General features: G+C 51.8%; 1 protein-coding gene across 8 annotated transcripts in view; it reads right to left on the bottom strand.

The window, feature by feature from the left end:
• Window positions 1-372: 372 nt before the first annotated feature.
• Window positions 373-24,718, bottom strand: part of Evc (EvC ciliary complex subunit 1) — a 41,240-nt gene continuing 16,894 nt past the window's right edge. For 2 of the 8 annotated variants that reach the window (XM_052736054.1, XM_052736052.1), the window contains 14 exons: window positions 22,738-22,896; window positions 21,411-21,627; window positions 20,677-20,825; window positions 18,270-18,368; window positions 16,249-16,461; window positions 15,320-15,429; window positions 13,466-13,676; window positions 12,046-12,252; window positions 10,904-11,048; window positions 8,802-8,928; window positions 4,237-4,363; window positions 2,723-2,816; window positions 1,992-2,103; window positions 373-1,631 (listed from right to left, as the gene is read on the bottom strand). In XM_052736054.1, the coding sequence (XP_052592014.1) occupies window positions 1,547-1,631; window positions 1,992-2,103; window positions 2,723-2,816; window positions 4,237-4,363; window positions 8,802-8,928; window positions 10,904-11,048; window positions 12,046-12,252; window positions 13,466-13,676; window positions 15,320-15,429; window positions 16,249-16,461; window positions 18,270-18,368; window positions 20,677-20,825; window positions 21,411-21,627; window positions 22,738-22,896 (2,055 nt within the window). In that variant the 3' untranslated portion in view covers window positions 373-1,546. Of the gene's footprint in view, window positions 1,632-1,991; window positions 2,104-2,722; window positions 2,817-4,236; window positions 4,364-8,801; window positions 8,929-10,903; window positions 11,049-12,045; window positions 12,253-13,465; window positions 13,677-15,319; window positions 15,430-16,248; window positions 16,462-16,699; window positions 16,767-16,796; window positions 17,951-18,269; window positions 18,369-20,676; window positions 20,826-21,410; window positions 21,628-22,737; window positions 22,897-24,718 lie in introns of those variants that run through there. The other 6 variants (XM_052736053.1, XM_052736055.1, XM_052736057.1 and 3 more) reach the window with 6 other exon arrangements.

The following is a 24,718-nucleotide window of genomic DNA, read 5'->3' as shown; positions in this document are numbered from 1 at the left end:
AAAAAAAACAAAAAAAAAACACCCAAAAAACCCCACATGCACATGCAGAGGGCATGGCTGCTTTCCATGAGGGCCACTAGCTGGTTCTAGTTGATATTTTAAGAACCTAACATTCCCAGAAAGTCCAGAAGATTCCTGAGAGGGCCTACTGAGTTACAGAAGCCAGTATGTTCTAGAAGTTCATGGTAATGTGGGGCTTTGCAATGTTGGGCTTACCCAGGGGAGGCACATGCTGACCTATCACTGAGAAACACCAGAGATAAATAGCTGGATCCAGTTGGCATGGGTGGGTAGAGCCCAGGGTTGCTGCCCGTTGCCCTACAATGCACAGGAAAGCCTGGGTCCCCACAGGCCTGAAACAGCAAGAACAACTCCTGGGATAGAGGTGTTTATTCAGAATTGAGCCAGGGAGGGCTGGTGTGCAAGGAGATTAAGGCCCGGGCAGCTGGAGAAAGGAAGGGGAAAGAGGGAGGAAGGTAGGATGCTGTGTCAGCCACGTCCGCGGTCAGAAACTCTGCTGGCCTCAGGCAGCACTCTCAGGCACCCTGGTGTCTCTGGGGAGGCATCTGAAGCAATGTTCTCATTGAGTGGCAGTTCTCATCTCAAAGGCACCAGTGTGTGCCACCCACAACCTCCTGGCTGCACATGGGTCTGGGGCTGACATGAGCGACTCCACTTTTGGCATCAGCAGCTTTCACACCCAAACAAAGAGTGATCACACCCAAATATTGACAGTGATGGTTGCGGATGTTGCCTCTGGCCTGTGGGACAAGTGGGGCTGGTTTGGAAGCTTACGGAAGTCCTCGCCATCCCTCAGGAGGAGCAGGCGACCTGTGGGTCTCTCCTTTGGGGAGGGACTGCTGGCTGGTGGGTCTCCCCTCCTCAGTGAAGCCTGGCGATAGGGTCAGCCTCCCCTTCTATGCCCTCCATGCCCAAAGAGGAGATCTCGTGGTACGTGACAGGCACGTGTGGTCCCCAAGTTCCAAGTGGCTCACAACAAGCCTGTGGGTTTGGAACTCCGTGGCTGTGCCAAAGACATCGGCTCTGAAACTCAGACATCCTTGACTGACCAGGTCTCAGGGCTACCTGAGCCCAAAGATAGAAATACCAAAGCCCAAAGTTGGTTAATCCTGGTTGGGACGCTGGCAGCCAACGCCAGGGACAGGCGATGACTGTGGAGTAATGGAGGCGAGACAGTGGCTTCAGGCTCAGAGAACACCAGCGATGCTGAGACCCTCAGGCAGGACTTCAAGGAGATGCTGGGCAGTTGGGCAGCACCAGCACACTGTGGGACCAGAGGGCAGGGGTAGAGGGCCCTCCGAGGGAGGAAGCGATCAGGGAAAGTGCACCAGGGCGGAAGCCGAGATTCTCAAAGGCATGTCTCCACCATCCCTGTCATCCCATGCTACCATCATGTCATTTTCACTTTCTAAGGCAGGTGGCATCCCCTCTCTCAAGACTGGCCTCCTGCTTCTGCCCCCATACCACACGGCTCCAGCCATGGAGGAAGTGAGGTGCAAGGCAGGTCCGTCTCAGCAGGGTTCCACTACACATTGCTTCTTTTCTGCAGTATCTTCCTTGAGTTCTCGCCATTGCCAGCCTCGCTGTCCTGCTGACCCGGCCTTCTGCTGCTGTGGACATGATGGGAGGGGATGCTGAGGATGCTGCACTACGGATGCAGGGCCATCCAGCTGGATGAGGTGAAACCTCCGGGTGGATGTGATATGTAAAAACCAGGCAAACCACCCAGCACCGGAGGAGAATGGAGACACTAGCTCAGTTGACCCAGTGGCCCCAGAGCTGATCTACAAGTGGCAGTTCCCGGCAAGGCAGGCAACTTCTGTTCCGGTCCCTCCCTGCCCACCATCCTCAAATCACATTCCCAGCATCTCCTGTGCCTCACACGAGCACCCTAAGAAGGGTCACTCCTAAACTTCAGACACTTGACAGAGGTCAGGAGAAAGGCAGTGGGCTGGGGGGACCCTTCACACCTGAGTGGTCCTGTGGTATGGTCCACCAAGGCAGGGTGATCATTGTTGGGCGGCGCCAGATCCTCTCTCTCCCGAGGTGGGGGCTTCTTTCTTTTGGTCCTTACCGGCTTTTCTGTAGAACACAGACAGGCTCAGGATGACTCCGTGACTTTAGATGGCGCTTCCTGCCTCCATGACTTATAAACAACCTCGGTGGGCAGGTGGACTTTGTACCTACATCACTGAGTATCATGAAGTAAATGAAGTGTTTCCCCACACCCCACTGCCTCCTCTCGACAGAGCTGGGATGGAACTGGGTAGACCAGGCTTCACCCACAGCATGCAGGATACAGGAAACAGGAGAGGTAGGGGGCAGAGCGCAGGTACTGGCCAGAGCTTGTGTGTGCAACATCTGTGAATCACTTTCATCACCAGATGACATCAGCTTGTGATGTTCCTGATGTATCTCTGGCAGGGGGAAGAGGTGTCATTCCCCCATTTTACAGATGGGAAAGTAGAGATGAGAATAAGATGAGGCCAGAGAGTAGTGGAGCCAGAAACTGGCATGGCGAGATGCTAGAGAGCCAGGGTCTCTGCGATGTCCTGAATCTTCTCAGTTACAGAGGGTAGGGAAGCCCAGGGAAGCTGTGCAGGACACTGAAGGCTACACAGTCGATTAATGTGGCTGTGGACTGGCATCCACTCCTCTAAGCTCCCCCTTCCGGCTGCAGCATCACAGTGCAGACACTTACCCGGAAGTCCTCGCTTGTTGGAGAACAGCTTGCTTTCAGTCAGGGGCACTCGGGCCAATGTTGCCAGCTCTGAGATAAAGGTCTGCTCAGCTTCCTGACAGACAAACGGAAGAGAATCGGTATGCCTCTCTGCCCCTCACTCCTGAGTTCCCCACCACTGAGTTGAAGCCTTCCACTGTGGCGGACAGCTGATGACTACATCCTATGTCAAAGTGTGGAAAAAGACTTTCCAAGCAGCACCCCGAGATGTCAGGACCAGGACAGAGGCATGGAGGATGGTGATCCTCTAGACACCTGGGTGCTCTCTCCTAGTCTCATAGCCCTGTCCACAAATGAGGACACTTTGCGGGCTCATCCATTGCCAAACGCCAGCTCTGCTCCACTCCAGTGCATGGCTGCTAAAAGACGCAGAAGCCATGACTTAATACTGTGTGACCATATTAGCCTCAGTCTCCCTCTCTGTAGTAAGGATCACTGCGGCCACCACCTCAGTTGCTCTGAGAGGGTGCTGAGAGCTCTCAGGTCAGCTACCATCTGCAAGGAACCCTTGGGAACACAAGCTCATCATTGACAGGATTCTTACCATTGCAATCATTACTGGCACCCCTGGCCGGATGCACCCAGAAAACACCAACTCACTGTCACATGTCTTCATTCTGAAACTCTGGTTTTTCTTTTAAATTTTATTTATTTGTTTGTTTGTAGTAGTAGAGTGAGTGTGTGTGTGTGTGTGTGTGTGTGTGTGTGTGTGTGACACAGTGCACATGTAGTGGTCACAGGACAGCCTCCGGAAGTCAGCTCTCTCCCTCCCCATGTACTCTGGGGATGGAGTGCAGGTCCAGGTTTAAGCAGCAAGTTCTTTTTACCTGTTGAGACATCCTGCCATGCTCTGATCTTGTTTTAAGGCATCCTGCCATCCCCTGATATTTTTAAGTCAGATACTTTGCGGTACAGTCATACCTCATAATCCTTCAGGTTGGGATTTTGTGTGTGTGTGTGTGTGTGTGTGTGTGTGTGTGTGTGTGTGTGTGTGTGTGTGTGTGTGTGTTTGTGTGTGTGTGTGTGTGTGCTAAAGTGTACACTTTCCACCCTGAGAGCTAAGCCTCCCTGAATGCTCTACCTGGAGTGTGAGCCTTAGTTACTGTCAGCACTGCCCAAGAGGCAGAGATGGCAGCCTTAATACCCTGGAGCCCTCTTGGTGATGGTCTGTACAGGGAAATGCTCATTCCTTTACTACGTCCAAAGCCATGGGCAGACAGGCTGCTCAGCCGTACCCTGCATACAGCAGGGCCATGTGGAGCCTGCTGTCCCCAAGGGGCTCATACTCCCTTCAGAAAGCCACACTGTGTTGGCCAGTGGAACTCAGAGAGTCAAAGGTGGCACGGACAGAGAGAGGTGCAGAGGTGAAGGTCTGGAGTGTGGCACAGGGATTTTTACAGCAGGCTATAAGCCCGGGTGTGGCCTCTTCCTGGTACACTATGTCACAGCCTCTAGAGACATATCTCCCAAACTACCTGCAGCTGGGTCTCAAGCTGGGCTTCGAGCTGGTCAAGCTCCTGTGCCTTCTGCGTCTGAGAGTTCAGGCGGCCCAGCTGATGCTGTGTGAACTGGCCCAGGAACCTCTTCTGCTGGGACAGCATCCTGGTGGCGTGAAGGGATAGTCAACACTGTTGGAACCCTAGGGCAACAGTTCCCTACAAAACCCTTCCAAAAGACATGCTACACCATGGACTTGTGACCCTTCTTCATTGCATGTGAGCTCTGGAGCCTCGAGCAGAGCCAGGAAAACACAGGTGTGACTTACTGCAGCCACATTTTCCCAACAGTCCATCCAGCTCCAACCCTGAGGCTGCATGGCCATAAAGCATGGGGAAGTTTAAGGAATCTTGCACGCACACTGGATTTAGAGTCCTAGGAAAGCTTGGGGACATCAGCAGGACAGAAGCAAAGTAGGACATTGCTATGTGGGGACTTACAGCTGCACACTGGCATCTTCTCATGAGCAGACAATCTTACCTAAGGAGAGAGGTTCCCATGAAAGGACCAGAGGCCTTCCAGGACCACCAAGGAAGCTCATTTCCTGGGGACAGTATCTGAGAAAACCTTAATGTGGCAGTAGGACTGGGGTTGGGCAGAGGCCGGGTCCCTCACACTGAGAGCACTGCCTTCTCTCTTGGGCACAGAACCTTTCTCTTCAGTAGACCGTTCTCTGGCCCTCTGCAAACAGTGATATCTATTTCCGGCCTGTAGTCCATGACTGCTAATTTCTTCCTTTCCGTCTTTGGGGGCAATTTTCAGAAAGGTTTGACTAGGTCTGAAGGCAGAAGTCACCTTTAGCATCAATAGGCAGCTGTCCTGGGCAACAAGGCATAAGATGCCGCCTCGCCTCTGCTTCACGCTCTCTAGGCTGCTGGAATACCTTTCCTCGCTTCCTTGCATTTGGCCTGTAAATTTCTATTCATCCTGTAAGACCAAATCATCCATCTATCCATCATCCATCCATCCATCCATCCATCCATCCATCCATCCATCCATCCATCCATCCCTCTATCCATGATCTATCCATCCATCCATTTATCCATCTCCACCTAGCCATGATCCATCTAACCAGCCATGATCCATCAATCCATCTATGACCCATTTATCCATCTACCCATGATCCATTTATCCATCTTTCTTCATCTACCTATCATTTCATCCATATACAGCCATCCATGATCCATCTAACCAGTCATAACCCATCAATCCATCCATGATCTTTCATTCATTTATCTATGATTCATTTATCCATCCATCCATGTTCCATCCACTTGTGATCTGTCTACCCATCTATTCATCCATTTTTTTTCTTACTAAAGTACTTCTGGCCAGGCAGTTACTATGATCTCACATTGCCACACACGTATACCATGTACTTCGATGATTTTTCTTGCTCACTACCACCTCTTATCCCTTCCCACTGCCCTGGCCCCATACTGATCCCTTTCCTTTCCCCAAAGAGCCCCCTTCCAATCTCATGCTTTCTTAAAAATCTAGAGTCTGGAGCCGGGCGGTGGTGGCGCACGCCTTTAATCCCAGCACTCAGGAGGCAGAGGCAGGCGGATCTCTGTGAGTTCGAGGCCAGTCTGGTCTACAGCGCGAGATCCAGGAAAGGCGCAAAGCTACACAGAGAAACCCTGTCTCGAAAAACCCAAAAAAAAAAAAAAAAAAAAAAATCTAGAGTCTGTCTAAAAGAGAAATGTGTGCTTGCTATTTTGAGTCTTGTTTATCTCACTTAACATGGTGATCACCTGTTCCATCCTGTAAATGACATGCCAGGTTTTTTAATGGCTCAATACTACTTTATCATGCATATTTATCTCTACTGATTTATTACATTTGCTTCGCCCATTTATCCATTAATGGGCCTCTGGGCTGATTTGTTACCTTGTGCACTGTGGGTAGCGCTGTACTAAGTATGGGTGTGTGAGTACCTCTGTTGTATGCTGACTGAGCTGGTTAGTTTATTGTTAACTTGTCAGTCATCTGGGAAGAGGGGGAGCCTCAACTGAGAAAATACCCCCATCAGGTTGGCCTGTGGGCAAGCTGGTGGGGGCATTTTCTTGATTAATGATGGGTGTGTGGGGGGTCCAGCCCCATCCAGGTGGTCCCACCCCTGGGCAAGTGGTCCTGAGTTGCCTAAGAAAGCAAGCTGAGAAAGCCATGAAGAGCAAGTCAGTAAACAACATTCCTCCACGGCCTCTGCATCAGTTCCTGCCTGGAGTTCCGATCCTGACATCTCTTCATGATGGACTGGGATGGGGTCATGGAAGCCACATAAACCCTCTCCTCCTCAGCTTGTTTTCGGTCATGGTGCTTTATCACAGCAGCAGAGCCCCAGCTAGGGTGCTGACTCTGGTGCCTTTGGGCACAAACCCTAAATAAGCTGACCCACCACCTCCTTCCTGACCCCCAAAGCTCCTTCTTTCTATCCTGGGGACACAGTCTTTTCTTTGTCACCTGATTCTTCTCATCCATGGAGTAACAAGCAAGAAACCTCTCATTTGTCTGTTGACTCTGGATGGCCTGGCTCTGCCTTCACGGAGCTCTTCTTAGGGATGGGTAGTGACACTTAATGCCTGTCATACAGCAGTGTCTAGTTTTGCAGGATTTTCCCTCCCTGACTTTCAAGGAGGCTGAGTCTACTATGGAGTCAAGGAAAGACCATGAGCATTCTCTCTGTCAGAATGGCTCTCCTCTCTCATAAACCATGTGGAGTTGGACCAGATGGCTACCGAGACCTGTCTTATTGTGGGTCAAAGCTAGACCCTGAACTACATTCCAATCATAATTATATCTCTAGTAGTTGAAGTTCAGGTGCTGAAAATGGGGATCCCTGAGCTCTCCCTACAATTCTGTGATCATGTCTGAGTTTTGAGGTACCAGGAGTGGGGGTGGGGGTATGGAACCTGTACATTTAATGGCAAAGCCAACCATACTTCTGTACCTGAAATCTAAGAACTGCTGGGCCATGGTCTAATGACGTCAGGAAGGTTGGGGCAAGCCTGGACCTTGCCGCTTAGCAGGGGTTACCTGCTGATGGCTGCCAATGCCCAAGGCAGAGGACTCTAGGAGAGGTGTGGGGTTTGGTCCAGTGGGGCCATGGTCCTTATTTACTCAGACAGCCTACTGAGGCTGGGACCAACTCTGTTGTGTGTGGGTGGTCCCTCCCTGATGTGACCGCTAGCCTCTGCTGCTCTCAGTGGTAGATGCTCTGTTCAAGCCCGGTCCTCCTGCAGTTGGAGGTTCCCAACACAGCAGCCTGCTTTACAGTCTACTCCTGAGACTCCCTTTAGGACAGACAAGAAGTGTCCCAGGCACAGCTCAAGGCCAAGCAAAGAGCAGGTGCTCCCAGGGTCTGTTCAGCACGGTCTCAGCAGCTGCTTGCCCCATCTGGAGCTAGAGGACCTTTGTCCTCAGGAAACTCAGGAACCGCTCTCCCCATGGCCCTGTAAGAAGAGTCCAGCTGAGCGGCTCCTGATTCCAGCCCTGCATGACTGAGAGCAGCCAGATAAGCAGAGCTGACTCTGACCCACTGCTCTGCGAGACAGCAGGTGAATGAGACTGGGGCTGCCGAGCCCGTGGAAGTGGAGATGGGCATTGCTTCCCACACCTTTGTTCCCGTCTCCTGCACCCTCACCTTCACTTCCCAGGTTAACAACACAGAACCAGGGCTGGAGAGATGGCTCAGTGGGTAAGTGCTAGCATGAGAACCCGAGTTTCATCCTTAAAATGCATGGTGGCACACGCCTTTAATCCCAGCACTGGGGAGGCAGAAGCAGGCAGATCTCTGTGAGTTCGAGGCCAGCCTGCTCCACACAGAAGTTCCAGGACAGCCAGGGCTATGCAGAGAAACCCTATCTTGTAAAACCAAAATAAATAAATAAATGAATAAATAAATAAAGAGAGAAAGAAAGAAAAGCTAAGTATGGTGGGGCATGCTTGCAATGCCAGTGTTGAGGAGGAGACAGTAGATATCCGGGACTCACTAGCCAGCCAGCCTAGTTAGCACGTTCCTGGCCAGTGAGACACTGTTAAAAATCAAGGTAGATGGTGCCTGAGGAACAAAGTTGAGGTTATCCCTGGGCTGCCATACACACCTGCACTTACACACACACATGCACACACACATAGACAGTCACACCTACATAAACACATATACACCCGCACTTATATATGCATACCTGCACTTAAATCATACACACACATACACACATCTGCACTTACACACACACACACACACACACACACACACACAAACACTATGCAGGCACACCTTCATAAACACACACATATCTGCACTTACACACACACACACACACACACACACACACACACACACACACACACCAGTCTTCACACAAATTCCCATCTCTAAGCTGACTTCTAGGAAGCCCGGGATATGAACGAGAGGATTCAGAGCTGGCTACGAGGCAGAAGACACCCACATCAACAGGCAAACCATGCAGGATCCCAAGCCCACCATGTAGAGTGGAGTGCACCCCGTATAGGGACCCCCCCAGACAACCCTGAGCCCCACCTCTGCTGCACTGTCTGGGTAGCTCCATGGGTATCTGCTGCCCGGCTGCCCAATGGTGTCTGGCTCCCCGATGGTGGGTCATCGAATTCTTGCTTCTTCCATAGCTTGTAAGTGTTGATTCTCTCACCTGGAGCCACAGACATAAGGCAATCAAGGTGTGCGTTTGTAAGGTGGACTCTGCTAGGCCTGGGTTGAGGCTGGGGGCCAGGGAAAGCATATCACAGGCACCAGCCCTGGGAAGGTCAAGAGAATGTGATGGCTGTTTTGGCAGTGGAAAGCACCCATGGTTCCCCTCTAGCCCTCTGTCAGGAGCAGGGAGAGGTGACAAGCGTGCTCCCACAGTAAGAGGCTGCCACAGAAACCCTCCAGAGTCAGAGTCACACAGCACGGAGAAGGGCTAGGTGAGCTGAGCTGGGGCTGTGTGGGCCCTGGGATGCCAGTGTGAGCACTCTTAGGAGCAGGGTGAGCTGAGCTGGGGCTGTGTGGGCCCTGGGATGCCAGTGTGAGCACTCTTAGGAGCAGGGTGAGCTGAGCTGGGGCTGTGTGGGCCCTGGGATGCCAGTATGAGCACTCTTAGGAGCAGGGTGAGCTGAGCTGGGGCTGTGTGGGCCCTGGGATGCCAGTGTGAGTACTCTTGGGAGCAGGTGTCTGGCCTTGATCTCACACCCATTGCCTGCAACTCTTTCTTATTTGCAGTTCCCTATTCAGAAAAATTGTGACATCATCATCATCATTATTATTATTATTATTTAAAGTGATGTGTTGCCCTGGGCTGCCCTGGCTGAGTGCTGACTGTTGTATAATTACTATAGTGCCACCTTTACCCTAGGAATCCATGCTTGACCACAGATGACAGAAAACCCTCCTGGAGGTGTCCCTCTGTCAAATAACTCAATACCCAGGGAGTAGTTTTAGGGGACACATGGTTCTGCACTTGGCTGGTGGTGAGGTGACCAGCAGCTGCTGACCTGGCTGGGCCTGAGCAGACACCGCTCAGGGAGGGCCTTCATCAGCAGAACCATGAACAGGCTTCCTGCTCCCTGCTCCTTAGGGAAGCAGTCCTTTCCAGAGAGAGAGAGGGCTTGCTGCAGTCTGTCAGGGAAGCCAATGTCACATGCCCAAAGCAAAGCTGGGGAGCAGAAGAATGGGCTTCCAGTACTCAGAGAACAGGAGGAAGGTGAGTCCAGCCCTCACACCCACAGATGGCAAGCAGAGGCTTAGTGTGGGGAAGATGATGGTCCTTGGTACTGAGTACTCTGTAGGGATGAGCAGGCGTCTCCTGCTAAGCAAGCCCAAATCTCTTTCAAACATCATGATGGGGAGCCTGCAGCCACCAGTCGGTTCCTGAGCACATGCCAGATCTCAGCTGCATCCTCCTGAATGGGGGAGGGGCGGGCAGGTGGCAGCGGAGCCCAGCTGAGAGCAGGGACAGCCACAGATGGTACTCCAGGACCTTCCCCCTGTCCCTCCACCTGGGGCTCAATCCCAGCCCATCCTGGGGAAATGAAGTAAAGTGTGCGAGCTGTGGAGTTAGTGCCACTCTGCAGACCCTTGTGCAGGGAGGGAGGAAGGAGAGGAAAAGCCTGCGGGAGCTCTGGGTGTTATTTAAGGGTCGCTGTGGGAAGGGCAGCTGTCACCCACTGCTCCATGGGTACGGTGCTGGGAGGAGGTTAGCTAGAGAAGCCCTGGATAGAGTAGTCTCGGGGTCTCAGGAACCCTGCTGAGAGCTCAGGAACTCTCACTCATGGCTACTGCATCTCTTTGGCTACCAGGAAGCTCAAAGATGGAATGACTTCCATTTCTCAGGAGGACCTACAAGTATTCATCCCAGATGCTTCCCAGAAACCACCTAGACTTACTGTATTGCATACACATGATCTTTTTAGCACCCTTTACGAAGGCTTTTGAGTCAAAAAGGGAAACATACACATGCACGCATGCACACACACACACACACACATGCATGCACACACGTACGTGTGTGTGTGTGTGTGTGTGTGTGTGTGTGTGTGTGTGTGTGTGTGCATAGATTCCCCCCAGGTGGGCCGCACAGACTCCACTCTTCAAAGCCACCGCTGGCCTCTAGCTGCGGAGACACCCACCCTGCAGGGTCTTCAGGCGCTGTAGCACTTGTTCCTGGTGGGCCTGCAGGAGCTTCCCAAGGCGCTGGTAATATGCTTGCACAAGGTGGCTCACACTGGTGCTGGTCACATACACGCTCTCCACCACCGTCTCCACCAGGGTCCTCTGTGGTAAGCAGGAGAGACAGGGTCACGTGGAAGGTCACAGGTGGAGCCACCTGCCTCTGCATTGTATTTCCCACCCTTTCCCAAACCCGGACTGGCCAGGACTCAGGCAGGGTGAGCACGGCCTGTTTAAGCCAGTCGTGATAACCTTATTTTCCCTTGGCAAGGAAGGTCGGGATGGTGGTTTTGATCTAGTTCTGGCCAATAAGATGTAACATTTGGGAAGCCTCCTGGGGTGGGTCATCTCCTTCCTGAACATTAGCACAAAACCTTGATGGGTGAGAGACTCCATCACATCCACCATCCTGCCAGGCTGCACATATCTGTGTTTTCTAGGCCATAGACACCATGGCCCTTGCCTCAGTCAGACCTCTTTCTCGGCTCACAGATCCAGTGGGTAATCAAGGAGATACAGGACAGGCACTGGAGATGAGCCGAGACCTGGCTCCAGGTTCATTTCTACTGCTCACTACCTGCCATGCTTTCAGCGTGTCTTCTGTACAATGTGAAGCCTCAGTTTGCCCATCTGTACAATGGGAAAGAGGATCCAGCCTGGGCTGTGTGGCATCTGAGAAAGCAGGGTAGAGAAGGCACCCAGATGTTGCATCACACTCACATGACCCCTGTCAGTATTCTGACCACTGTCATTTAGCCCTGGCAGCAGAAGCAGTGAGCCATTGCCCACTTGTCCAAGTTTGAGCTATGGGGATCATGAGGCCATCAGAGTCTGTCTGCAGAGCCTCAGGGAGAGCCACACCTCTCAGCTTGGATCTGGCTTTGCTGTGCGGTGGGCAGTGGAGAGGGAAGCCAGCCAGGTGTGCCTCGGGTTGATACAGAACCAGGGGTTGACAGGACACAGCTTAGGGCCTCTGTGTGGGGGCTGGGTGATTCTTGGCTGGCAAGCCAGGCACACGCTGTAGGCTGGAAGCTCAAAGACAGTCAGAGAAAGCACCCTTCTTCCTGCCCCTTGGCGTCGAGGGACAGGGCTTGGCTCTCACCTTGAAGTCTTCCTTGTCCCTGGCCCGGCCCTTGCTGGCCACGGTCCGTGCATGCACCAGCAACGCCTGCCCGACGGCCCGCTCTGAGTGCAACTGTAGCAGCTGCCCTGCCTCCTGTGCCTCTGCAAGCAGCTGCTGCTGGAGCCTCAGGCCCGTCTGTTGCGCCTCATCTTCCAGTCTGGCCGCCTCCTCCAGGATCCGTGCCTCCTACGAGGGAAGACAATGCTACCCTGCAGCCAGGATGGCTGGACCTTGTGCTGGCCTGAAGGCCGGGGAACTGAATGAAAAAAGGGTGGGCTGATTCTAGACTTGAAACACTAGCCCTCAGGATGAGCGTAGGTGTCTGTTGATAGCCACCTCCCTCATCCAAAGACATTTATTGAGCACCAGCTGGGTGCTCAGTGTGATCCACGGACCCTCACAAAATGAGGGCCTTGTTCAACACTGTGAAGCCTGAAATACTAGGACTGACAAGGTCTCAGAGGTTCAGAGAGGTTGAGTGACTTCCTACAAGGCAAACAGCAGAGCCAGGTAGAAGCTGTGGCAGGACACATGGGGCCAGGGGCAGAGTGATGAGGGAGTGAGGGAATCAGGAGCTTGGGGCAGCTTGGAACTGGAGCTAGAGAAGTAGCCTGCTTGGTCCCTTTAAGGAGGAGCTAGAGACCGAGCTCCTGTGTCACCAGCAGGACTGAAGCCATCACAGCTTCTGGGGCTTAGGAGAGCCATGCAGGAGACCCAGGGCAGCTGGTAGGGATTCAAACCTACTACTGTTCGCCAATTATTTCAATTTGTTCAAATCTTCACAGAGCGAGAAGGGCCTCTTCCCAGTGCCCATGTGCCATCTGCCCCTCTCTCCCTGAGACTTCACTTAGCTTCCTGGTAGAATTCTCTCCATGTCACCTTCACTAGAATCCCCTGACATATGTGGGTCCCCTCTGAGTCACTTCTGCCCCTCCCCCCTTTATGAGCTGGACCATGTTCCCACAAATGCACATGTTTAAATTATAATTGTAAGATTTCAGTGTTGAATGGCATGGATATGGGACATGGGAGATTAATGTAGAAGGGTTGTGAGCTTGGGTCTCCTTCCAGGATACCTGAAGTCCTCCTAAAAGGAGGTGAGGATCTCAATACACATGGAAAGATGGCCATTGTGAGCACACAAGAGTAGACGTGTCTGTAAGCCAAGGAACAAAGTCTGAGAGAGACCTGCCCTGTTCTACCTTGACCTCGGCCCTCAGGCCCTCATCCTGGGAGGCAATGAGGCCCTGTGAGTCAAATCCCAACCTGAACCTTTTGTCACACTGCCCTGCAAACCCCTGGGGTGTCAGGATCCTAATGTGACGAGCAGGACTGGAACGTGTAACTAATGGAGAACTTCCGGGCAGTGTTCTGGGGCAGACGACACTTGTGCTCTCACCAGGGCTCTGAGCAGCTGCCACTGATGCTCCTCCAGGCATGGGGACGCTCCCTGCTCCAGAGCCAGCTGCTCACGCAGCTCCTGCAGGAACCGCTTCTTCCCAGACAGCCTCATCTGAGCCAGGGTAGTGATGGTGGTGCCTCGGAGGGCCAGTCTGCGCAGAGCAGAGCACAGCAGCAGCTCGTGGCCCTGCAGGATGCCTCGTGTGGACCTGTGAGAGAGAGCAAGGCTGCTCAGAGCTCTAGGATGCCCTGGGCCAGTGAGACGCTGAGGGGTCACACCCACAGGAGGAATGGGAGTCCACCATCCCATCATTCATCTGGTGACATCCAACCACATCTTTTACAAGCAGTGGCTGTGGTGCATGCCCAGTTCCATTTCATACATAAATCTTAAACACATTTAAAGTCAAAACAAGCACTTGGCTTCCCACGCCAGTGGGTCAAGACAACCCAAGGCCAGGCAAAGGGGCCAATGCTTTGTAGAATGTTCAGTGCTTTGGAGAGGCTGAGAAGCTGGACAGAACCTTGGTAGCCAATGAGTGACAAAAGGCAGACATGGGGCACACACTTTTTGCTGTGGCCCTCAGCCTGGAGATGTGGAGTCACCACCTTTTACAAAGTCCTGCCTTGGAACCAATCAGTCCTCAGGGATGGTTCATCTGCCATAACTTAAAATCCCTACTAGGAGCAAGACTCGTGTTCTGGGAAGTTTGGCACCATAAAAGATGGCCTTCATCTCCTCAGCCATTCAATAAATATCCAGGGTCAATAAAAATAATAGTCATACTAACAGGAAAAAATGACCCCCCCAAAAAGTGAAAAAATAGACAACAGAAAAGCTACAAGGTAACATATGGACCCAAAGAATGGAACAGTATGGAATTATGTATGGAATGTGCTGGGAGAGTCTAGTTGGTCTAAAATTTAATCTCAATATATAGAGAGAAGACTGATCTATACTAAATATAAATGGACCAAATACTAGTACAACTCAGGACATAGGCTCCAGGCTATCTGAACCTCTGTGAGCTGGCAATGTTCATTGGGTCATTCTGGTCCACCCTGCTTATCTTTCCCCCTTCTGGCATCATCCATTACAACAGACAAACCTGCTGCCATCCTATCCCCAAGAACCATATACCTGTCCATGGCCATGAAACCACTACCATCACCACTCATTTCCTATACCAAACACTGCCAAAGCCACAGACATGCTCCTGTTTCATCTACCACAACAGCCACACACCTGCAGCCATACCAATCCATTGCTGCTGTGACCACCTCTACCACAGCCACATTCCTGCTTCTGTACCCACATCTACTATGGCCACACACCTGACACCTACATAAATCAGGTTCTTGGGAAAAGATGGGTAACTAAAAAAAGAATACCTATCATTTTTTTTCCTCTAGAAAACAAGGAAAAATATTTTCACCAAACAGAAAAACCACAGTGTGAACAGCAAAAATGTAGAAAGAGAATATACAGTTGATTGATGGTGACTGTAAATGTACACAAAGGATCTCTGTGATGACAGACGTTTCCAACATCTGGACTGCATGTAGTAACAGAAGTAAAACTGCAAATTTACCAAACATCCAGAATCGTACTCAAACCCGATGTGTATAAATTCACCTCACAAGAGCTAGTCCAAAAAGTCCCTGGCAAGCAGAATGCCGTGAAACAGGCTTTATTAGCACTGCTTTCCAGAGAAGGAAACTGTGAAATGGTGCATCTTTATTATCAGGGGAAGGCAGGGGGTAGCCGATGTGCCCACATTGCAGGTTAGCACACCGAAGTTAGCCTGGAGTCTCACACAGACAGAGCTCATCCTTCAGGGCTCATACTCACTCTTCAGAGAGGCCACTGAATCGGCTCAGGACCCGGTGGATGGTGCTCTCCTGGTGATCCCGCAGCTGCCTTTGCAGCACCGTGGACAGCGCACACTCCTCCAGCCACACCTGTGCCCAGAGGGACAGCAATGCATGAAGTGGGTGCAGTGGGTCCATCAACCCCTGGATTTTTAACAAGTCCTTTTCTTTCCTGATCCTCTTAACATCTTTGCTTGTGCCCACAGTCCTCCTAGGTAATTTCATATGATCGGAAGGGAGGCTTTCATCTCCCCCAGCAAGACTACATTGCAACAAGACCTCCCTCATGAAGAATCCTCTCTCAATCTCAGGAGTTTTAACAGGGTCTGTCTCCACCAGTCTGGAGACTTCAGAGCCTACACTTAGGATGCCACTGGATGGAGCACGGGTCTTAACAGAGGCCCTGTAGCTCAGTCTTCCATTCCCTGGCCTGTGATTCTTTGCCTTTTCCAGCTTCTAGAGGCGGCTTGCTGTGTGCTCAGGCTTGCCAGCTCACCATTTCAACCTCTGCTTTCACTGTCTCCCATCCTTTTTTGACTCCAACCCTCCTGCTTCTCTCCCAGCCCTTCCTGTGTCTGCAGCCACAGCTCTGAGATGTCTCCTCTGTCCTTTGCTTTACTGCCTTTCGCCTCATGACTTCCTGGGTGAACTTACAGGTGTGTTCACATTCTGGTCCTCCCTGTGACTACGGGGGAAGTTTGGTAACGATGACTTTGTTTTCTTGGGGCACTGGGTATCATCCCAGGGGCTTGACCATGTTCATCATGGACTCCAGCACTGAGTGTATCCCCAGATGTTTGAACCACATTTCTGTGGTGTCTCTAAGAGGCCCTTGGGGATGCCCCGCATCTGAAACCCCTCACCCTAAGTCTCAAATGCACAGCACAGCCCAGGTCCCAGGTGACACACCCGCCTGTCCTGTTCTGAGAGGTCACACAGGAGTTCCCACTGCCGTCTGCGAAATCGGTCCACCTGCCCCAGCTCTTTTGATGCCTGCTCCTGGACCTGCTGCTTCAGGGCCTCACATTCTGCCACAGGGACATTGCTCACTTCTGGGAGCGTCTTTAGGAACAGAGTGTCCACAAACTTTTGGAAGGTCTCCATGGTGCCACAGTACAACTCCTGAAATGAGAACCACATTGGGGTCATGGGTCAGGTTCCATATCCCACCATGCTGGGGTCTAAGCTTCCAGACTTGAAATAGAGCACATGGGTCTAAGCAAGACAGACGACAGGAACAAAAACACACACACACACACACACACACACACACACACACACACACACACACACACACACACACACAGAGCTGTTATCACAAGCAAACCATATGTATTCCAGAGTGGTTATAAGAAACGGACCTGAAGTAGTGGTGGCTGCTCTGCCCATGGTGTTAGAAGCCACGCTTACACAAGATAAGCAAAGAGCTGCAATGATAAACAGCACTGCTTAGTTTAGAAAGAACCAACTAGATGCTTTAGAACTCAAAAGTTCTAAGAACTCAATCACGGTTTTAATTGCTGTCATCTAGACACAGGCGAAGAGAGAATCAGTGCATTGGAAGGTAAGTCAGAAGAAACCCTGAACAAAGCAAGGAGGCTACAGGATGGACACCGTAGAGAAGATGAGGGCACCAGAGAGACCAGGAGGTCCAACAGGGGTCACTGCTGTCCCCAAGGAAGGGACACGAGAGTTGGAGCAGAAGTGGTATTTGGAGAAATAACCAAATTTCCCAAAACTATTACGTTTACGGATGAGGACACTGAGGCCACAGAACTGATAACACCTATTCAATCCTAGACAGCACCGGTCAGGATAGCTGTGCTTCCTGTCTCTACACACTCTGACTCTTGAATCTGGAATGCTGACTCCTGGTCCACTCAGGGACACTTCCTTCAGACAGACAGCTGTCTGAGTTCACCTTCACCCTGCACCTCCATGGGCTACTCACTCGCCTCTCTGTGCTTGAAACGTAAGGGTGTGGTGATGGAGTCAACATGGGTTGGGATGTCCCCAGTTCCAGCTGCTGCCCCAAGGTCTCCCAGGCATTGGGTTGTCATAGTACCACTGTGAAGGAAGACTGATGGAGAAAGAGGGCTAGAAGGACCAGGTAGTGTTCACACGGCAGTATGCTGAGGCAGAGCTGGGCAACTGAGTCACCTCTCCCATCAGTGCTGCCTAGCCCTGAAGTGTGTGTTAGATCCTTCCTTCCCAGCATCTTTCTTTATCCCTTTTCCACCCCTCAGCCTAGGTTCTGCCCTTCTCATCAGCGTGTCCCAGGGCCCTACACCTGGGGGTCTTCATGCACTTCTTCCTGTCTCCTCAAAGCCAGCTGTGAGGAGAAAAGGGCAGCTCTAACTTACCTAGGCACAGATTCAAAGGTGTCTCAAGCTCTCAATGTCCAACATGGATTTGAAGAACCCATGACAGAGATGTGGTCTGTGGATCCTCCAGGCAGCAAGTAAAATGCCACCTGACCCTGCCTCTAGTGTCCTGGCCCAGAGGATAGGAGGATCAAGGGGTTCTCTCACATGAGCAGAGCAGAAGGTTGCTCTGTTGTCTGGCTAAGCCACTGTAATCTTCATTGTCAACTTGGCAGACTCGGAGTCACCTAGGAGACACACCTATGAGTGAGTCTGTGAGGACATTCCTAGGTGTGCTTAACCAAGGAGGGGAATCATTCACGCTGAATGCAAGCAGTCCCATTTTGTGAACAGAGATCCCATGTTGAATAAAAGGGGGCAAGCTGAGCACCAGCATGCATGTTTCTCTGTTTCTTGACTGAAGATGCAATGCAGCCAGCTGCCTTATGCTTCTGACGCCATGCCTTCCCCACCATGATGGACCGAGAGCCAGAACCAACCCTTTCTCAACTCATTCTTGTCAGGTGTTTCTGTTACATCAACAAGAACAGTAGTACAATCACGTACTTGGCAGAGTGCAGCCATGGCCTCACTGATCCTGATGTCCTCCTCCTCCTCCTGGTCACTCCGTGTCAGCCGCTGCCTCTCCAGGACCTCATGAAAAGCCTGTAGTTAAAAAAGGAATAGGAGACCATGGTAAATGAAGACCACATGAGAATAGGAAGAAGCAAAGTGCTAGAGAGGCCCACAGAAATCCACAAAGATACCCCCACAACAGACTGCTGGCAATGGTCGAGATACAGTCCGAACTGACCTACTCTGGTGATGGGATGGCCAAACACCCTAATTGTCATGCTAGAAGCCCCATCCAATGACTGAGGGATCTGGATGCAGAGATCCATGGCTAGGCCCCGGGTGGAGCTCTGGGACTCCAATTAGCGAGAATGAGGAGGGTTTATATGAGCGAGAATTGTTGAGACCAAGGTTGGATAAAGCACAGGGACAAACAGCCAAACGAATGGAAACACATGAACTATGAACCAGTGGCTGAGGGGTCACCAACTGGATCAGGCCCTCTGAATGGGTGAGACAGTTGATTGGCTTGATCTGTTTGGGAGGCATTCAGGCAGTGGGACCGGGTCCTGTGCTCATTGCATGAGTTGGCTGTTTGAAACCTGGGGCCTATGCAGGATCGCTTGGCTTGGCCTGGGAGGAGGGGACTAAACCTACCTGGACTGAGTCTACCAGGTTGACCTCAGTCCTCAGGGGAGGCTTTGCCCTGGAGGAGGCGGGAATGGGGAGTGGGCTGGGGGGGAGGTGAGGGGGGCCGGAGGGGGGAGAACAAGGGAATCCGTGGCTGATATGTAGAACTGAATTATATTGCAAAATAAAAATTAAAAAAAAAAAAAACAGGAACCAAGTACAGAAGAAAATTGCTCTCTTTGGTTATTCTGCAAAACTCCCCCCAGATGACTGACATCTCTATTGGGCCGAATATTCAACCCAATATAATTGTGAAGAAACTGAGGCATGGAGCTGCCACACAGCTTCAGTGGCTTGTAAACTGTGCCTGAGGCCAGTATTTCAAATCCAACTCCCAGGAAGCCAGTCTGGGCCTGTTACAGTGATGAGGCATGACCACCCGGCCACCTTGCTATCTCTTCCATGCCCTGTCACCAGACAACACCCTCTCTGACTTCCTCTGATGGTGACCTACCATACCCAGGGGTCCTACCTGGGGACCTAGGGTAAAGCAGACAGGTGATTAGAGGCCCGTATGGGCCAGAAGCAGCCAGAAGTTGGACCCTGCCTCCAGGGAGCCAACAGAACAGCCGGACATGGAGCAGACCAACAGGTTATCAGAGGTTCCTACATAGCCAGAGGGTAGGGTAGGACACAAGGACAGAGAGTGGTTTCTCACAGTAAGGGAAGGGCACAGGGGCCATCCCATCAGGAGAAATGTCTAGATAGTCCATAAAAATGAGGGCTTGCGGGGGCACATGAGCCAAGGTCGCCCATGCTTGAGTAGCAGCTACCACAACTGGATGCTTGTAGAGCCCTTGTCTGCCTGTAAGATGGTGTGGAGTGGGTGTGAGATGAGATTGGAGGGCAGGGACTAGAAATGGGCGTCCTGAAGGTGGGCTGGAGCTCAGGGTCCACTCATTTGCCCATTCATTCATTCATTCATTCATTCATTCACCTGCTACCTCTTGTCCCCTGAACACCAGCCATGTTGTCTCGTCCAAGCTGGATCTTGGGACATAAATGCCTATCACCTTGTCACATTTGGGGCTCAGCCTGAGCAGAGAGTTATCCGAAGGTGACAAGGAGCTGAGGTCTATCTTCTTCTTACTGTGGTTAATTTTCTCACCACCCCTTTAGGGTACATTCCTGACTCTTGGGCATGGCCCTAGCTAGAGCTAGAGCTCATGGGGAGTGGAAAGTGAGGGCGGGTCCTTGCTTTACCATGGTGCTTCTCCCTGCTGCCCTGTCCTCATGGTCCTGTGGCTGTACTGTGGCCCAACCTGTCCCACTGGTTCCCAGCTGCTCGTTTTCTCTCCAGAAAACTGGCACATCGCTTCCTGCCCTCCCATGGGCCTCCTATCCTCTTCCTACTGGGACCCAGGGCATCTTCTAGTGGGGCCACCTCCCTGGTCCTGACCACTTGCCTGGCCAGAGTTGGGGGATGCTCTACTCCCATAGCCGAGGACAGTTCTGAAAGAGGCTTGGGCCTTACACGCTCCGTGTGCCATGAGCCATCATTCTGGTGTGTTTGTTACGGATTCCCCACTTTCTCTCAGCAGCCCAGCTGGGATGCTCATCACTGGCACGTGACAGAGGCATCAGGAACCCAGAGACTGAGGGACTTGGCTACGGTCACGTGCCTGGCACAGGGAGGCCTGAGTTGAGGTCTGATGGAACAGGCTTGGCTTGTAAGGGCAAAGTACTGGGGACAGAGCAGGGGCGGAGTCACCTTGAGGAACTCCCCTGGGTCCGAGGTCAGCGGGGAACCAGCCAGGAAACTTCTCCGCTCTTCCTCCTGGATTTGTGTGAGCTCCGCCATCACCTCCGCCTGGTGAGCCAGAGACGCTTGGACCAGGTCTTTGCCCCGCTGCATGAATTCTGGCATTAGAAAGAACCACAGAACAGGAAGTGACTCTCTAGCAGGGCCACAGTGACCCGCTCCTATGACCTAACAGGCAGTCCCTTCGCTGCAGGTCACAGACCTGTTTTCCTGTGCAGGTCTCATTGATGGTGACCCCAAGGATCTTGAGCTTGCCTAGTCTACCTCCAGCTGGCCCTGTGGCCAGGAGCAGACATGGGGAACCTGTGTAGCATTCCTCCACCCATAATGACCTGACTCAGCCTCAATAGCTAGCCCTTCAGTTGGGCATGGCTGGGGCTGCATGTGGTTAGCATGGACCACCCCTGGGCATTTCTATGTCCATTCTGGTTCACGCCCTCTCCCTTCCTGTGCTCCTTTGAATTCCCGGTGGTCCTGCCTTGACACTGAGGTCTTGTCAGCCTGAGTCATTGGGAATAGACAATGGCCCTGATCTCACACAGACTCTGATCACTCTGCTCTATAGAGAGGGAGGCCGGGTCTGACAGCGGCAGTCCATCCCCAGGACTAGCAGGGAAGGCAGCCCTGACTTAGTGTCACAGGCCATACTGTGCCAGGTCTCCAACTCAGGCTCACTAACTCACCCCTGCCAAAGCACTCTGCCTCCTCCCAGAAGGCCTTGTGCTGCTGGGTCAGAAGTTCCTCCTTCTGCCTCCCCGACAGCTGTCCCTGGACAGTCAGTAGCTCCAGACCACGGGAGATGGCGGCCAGCCGGCACTTGGTCTCCTCCTGGATCTGGGTCCTCAAGAACTCCACCATTCTTGCCATGTGGGCCCGACCCATTGTTCTCTCCAGGGCATCCTATAGGGAGACATGTGACAATGGCTGGGTGTCAGGGCTCTGCCTTGGTGGAGGAGGTAGGGGGCTCCAATTCCACACTCTATTCACGGTGAACTCCCTCTCTCCCCATCCGCATCTTAGGCAGGGATGGAAGCCTCCCCCATGCTTTCAGAGTCTGGGATAAGCCACTGGGCACTTAGCACCAGTATGCCTGCTTCTCTAGGGGGGCTACTTCAGAGACCTGTCCTGTCCTGCCCCCAAACGTTTCAACAACTGTCCTCTAGGAAGCCCAGATTCTAGGACCCAGATTCTCCCATACCTCTCTGCTCCTGGGTGTCAGCCTAAGCCGGACCACTGGATGGAAATCTGCCAGAGCCCAAGCATTGGAGTCTTTAAAGCTCCCCAGCACCCCCACCATTGGATGGCGGGTGATGGATGGGTGGGTGGGTGTAAAAATGGGCAGACAGCTGGAGAGATGGCTCAGCAGTTAAGAACATGTACAGCGCTCCCAGAGGACCTGAGTTTGATTCCCAGCACCCAGACCACGGTGGCTCACAATGGCCTGTAACTCTGGTTTGAAGGGGACCCAACACCTCTGGCCTCTGCAACCACTTACACTTACATGTACACACATAGACACAGACAGACAGACAGACAGACAGACACACACACACACACACAAACACATGAGTGTGTGCATACATGTATAATTAACAAGGGGCTAGAGAGATGGCTCAGTGGTTAAGAATACTTGTTGCTCTTGCAAAGGACATGCCTTTGGTTCTTAGAACCCACTTGGTGGTCCACAACCATCCATAACTCCAGTTCCAGACCTCCTTGGGCACCAGACATGTACCTGGTATATATACATACACTCAGGCAAAACAGTTGTACACATATAAAATAGATCCTGTTTTTTTAAAGGGTAGATGATGGATGGTTGTGTGATGGATGGATGATTGACAATGGATAGATGGGGCAGATGGGGATGGATGATGGATAGATGGATATTAGGTGGATTCACTGCCCTTTTCTGGGGTGCTAATCCCCCTCTACAACATGAAGGTGTCTGACCCCCTGATCTCCGAGGTGTTTGAGTGTCTTCCCACCCCTTCTCGTGCCCTGCGTTACCAGGGCCTGCAGGTCCTGAGAATCTCGCAACAGCCCTTCAGCAGCAATCATTCTTCCTGTCAGAGTCGTCATGAGTTGCCGTGCCTTGGAGCTGGAGCATTTCAACTGGTCCATGAGAATGGGCTGGATGCTTTCCATCTGCTTCCAGAAAGCTCCCATCTGTGAAATGAGCATGAGAAGCAGGCAATGGGGAAATCTTATTCAAGAAAGAGCTCTAGCCAGTGTCTGGGAGGCGCCGCTCATCCCTTATTCCCACCAGAGATTCTCAACCCTTCTGCAGTTGAAGTGGGTGATTGGCAGTGATTGTGTCCTCTGGTAGGCCCTCCACTCTGCCCCAGCTACTGTGGGCATATTACAGAGGTGTTTTCAGCAAACACAGGGCATCACTGCCAATAAGGAAGTTATGAGCACTGCTTAAGGACTCCACATAGGTCACAATTACTCCTTGGGAGAGTGAAATGTGAGACAATGAGACCCTGTGAGTTACAGGATCTCTCCAAGGGATTAAATATGGCCTAAAATAAAAACTCAGGAGGCCTCTCACTATTAGTCATGTTCTAGAAGTACAAGAGCCAAATGGCAGAGAAGATGCTGACTGTGAAATTCTGCTTTTGAAATCCAGCTTCCCACACCGCATCTTAGCAGGACCAGAGCCAGGAATAGTCAATTCATGGCTTGGGAAGTTGGGGGCTTTGAAGTGTGACAACATGGCTGATCTAAGCTTCAGCATCAAGGATGTCAGGGAGTCTGGTGGCTGTCCTTCCCGGCACGCAGGCTGTATGTCATCTGTGGGCCTTGCTTGCTTACTTCTGAGTAGAACATACCCTGAGGCAGAGCAACAGGACTAGGAAAAACCGAGATGTCACAGAATGTGACTCTCACCAGCTGTATTTGGTTCAGATCCTTTTAGTCTACACTGATCCTGAATGTGGGTGTCACCATCCTGTGGGCTGGATGTCCCAGAGTGAATAAAAAGGAGAATGCAAGGGGAGTGCCAACATTATCTGGTGATACAATGTAACCAGCTGCTTCAAGTTCCTGCAACCATGCCTTCAGCACTATGGATGATATCCCTTTGAACCGTAAGCTGAACAAACAATTCCTCCATTAAGGTACTAACTTGGTAGGTATTTGGTCAGAGAGCAGAGAAAAGTAACTGTGCCCCTTGAATGAATGTTCCCCATAGCCTCAGGCATTTAAATGTTTGGTTACCAGTTGGTGGCACTGTTTGGGGAGGCTTAGGAGGTGTGGCCTTGTATTGGAGGAAGGCTTTTAAAGACTTGTGGCATTTCTAGTTCTCTATTCTGCTCCACGCTTGTGGTCCAGGGTGTGAGCCCTCAGCTTCCTGCTCCTGTAGCCTAGCCTTCACTCTGCCATTAAGGACGCTGACCCTCTGAAACTGGAAGCCCAAATAAACCACTCCTTTAAGCTGCCATCCTACCTCCCAGCTTTCCCTGACTTGTGTCTGCTCACATACGGGTCAGCATCCCTTCTGACTGGCCTCTCTATGGTCCTTGAAGGAGCCTTTTCAGATCCTGAAGGGAAAGAAACATGTCCCTCAATCATATCTCAACCTCCCCCAGCACCTTTCCACAGCAGCATGGGAGCCAGGTGGTCCTCCTTGCTCACTGTAGCTGCCTCCAAGTCTCTTGGGCAAGGACTTGCGCAAGCAAATCTGAATCCCCACTGCCCAGCACAGGAGGTGGCCAGGAGGCCACGGAGTCAAAAAGAGAAAGGAGTGTTCCAAGGAAGCCCGCTTCTGTGGCATGAGAAGCATGTTTCGTGAAGCTGAGGGTGGGAGACGCTCCCAGAATCCACTCTACCATGGAGTAGTAGTGACATGACCACTTATAGGAATCATGGCTTTCAGTGATAAAAACAGCCAGCTGAAAATGTAAATGGATAACTTCCCTCTGCAAATCTCCACTCTCTAACTATACCTTCTCTGCCACTGAACTTCTGAAACTGGGTCTCTGCCTCA

Source organism: Peromyscus californicus, unplaced genomic scaffold (genome assembly GCF_007827085.1).
Source record: "Peromyscus californicus insignis strain IS unplaced genomic scaffold, ASM782708v3 Scaffold_13__1_contigs__length_99412109, whole genome shotgun sequence".
In the NCBI taxonomy this organism is placed as follows: Eukaryota; Metazoa; Chordata; class Mammalia; order Rodentia; family Cricetidae; genus Peromyscus; species Peromyscus californicus.
Note: the sequence above shows the minus strand (reverse complement) of the source record. Positions and strands in the feature narration are given on the sequence as shown.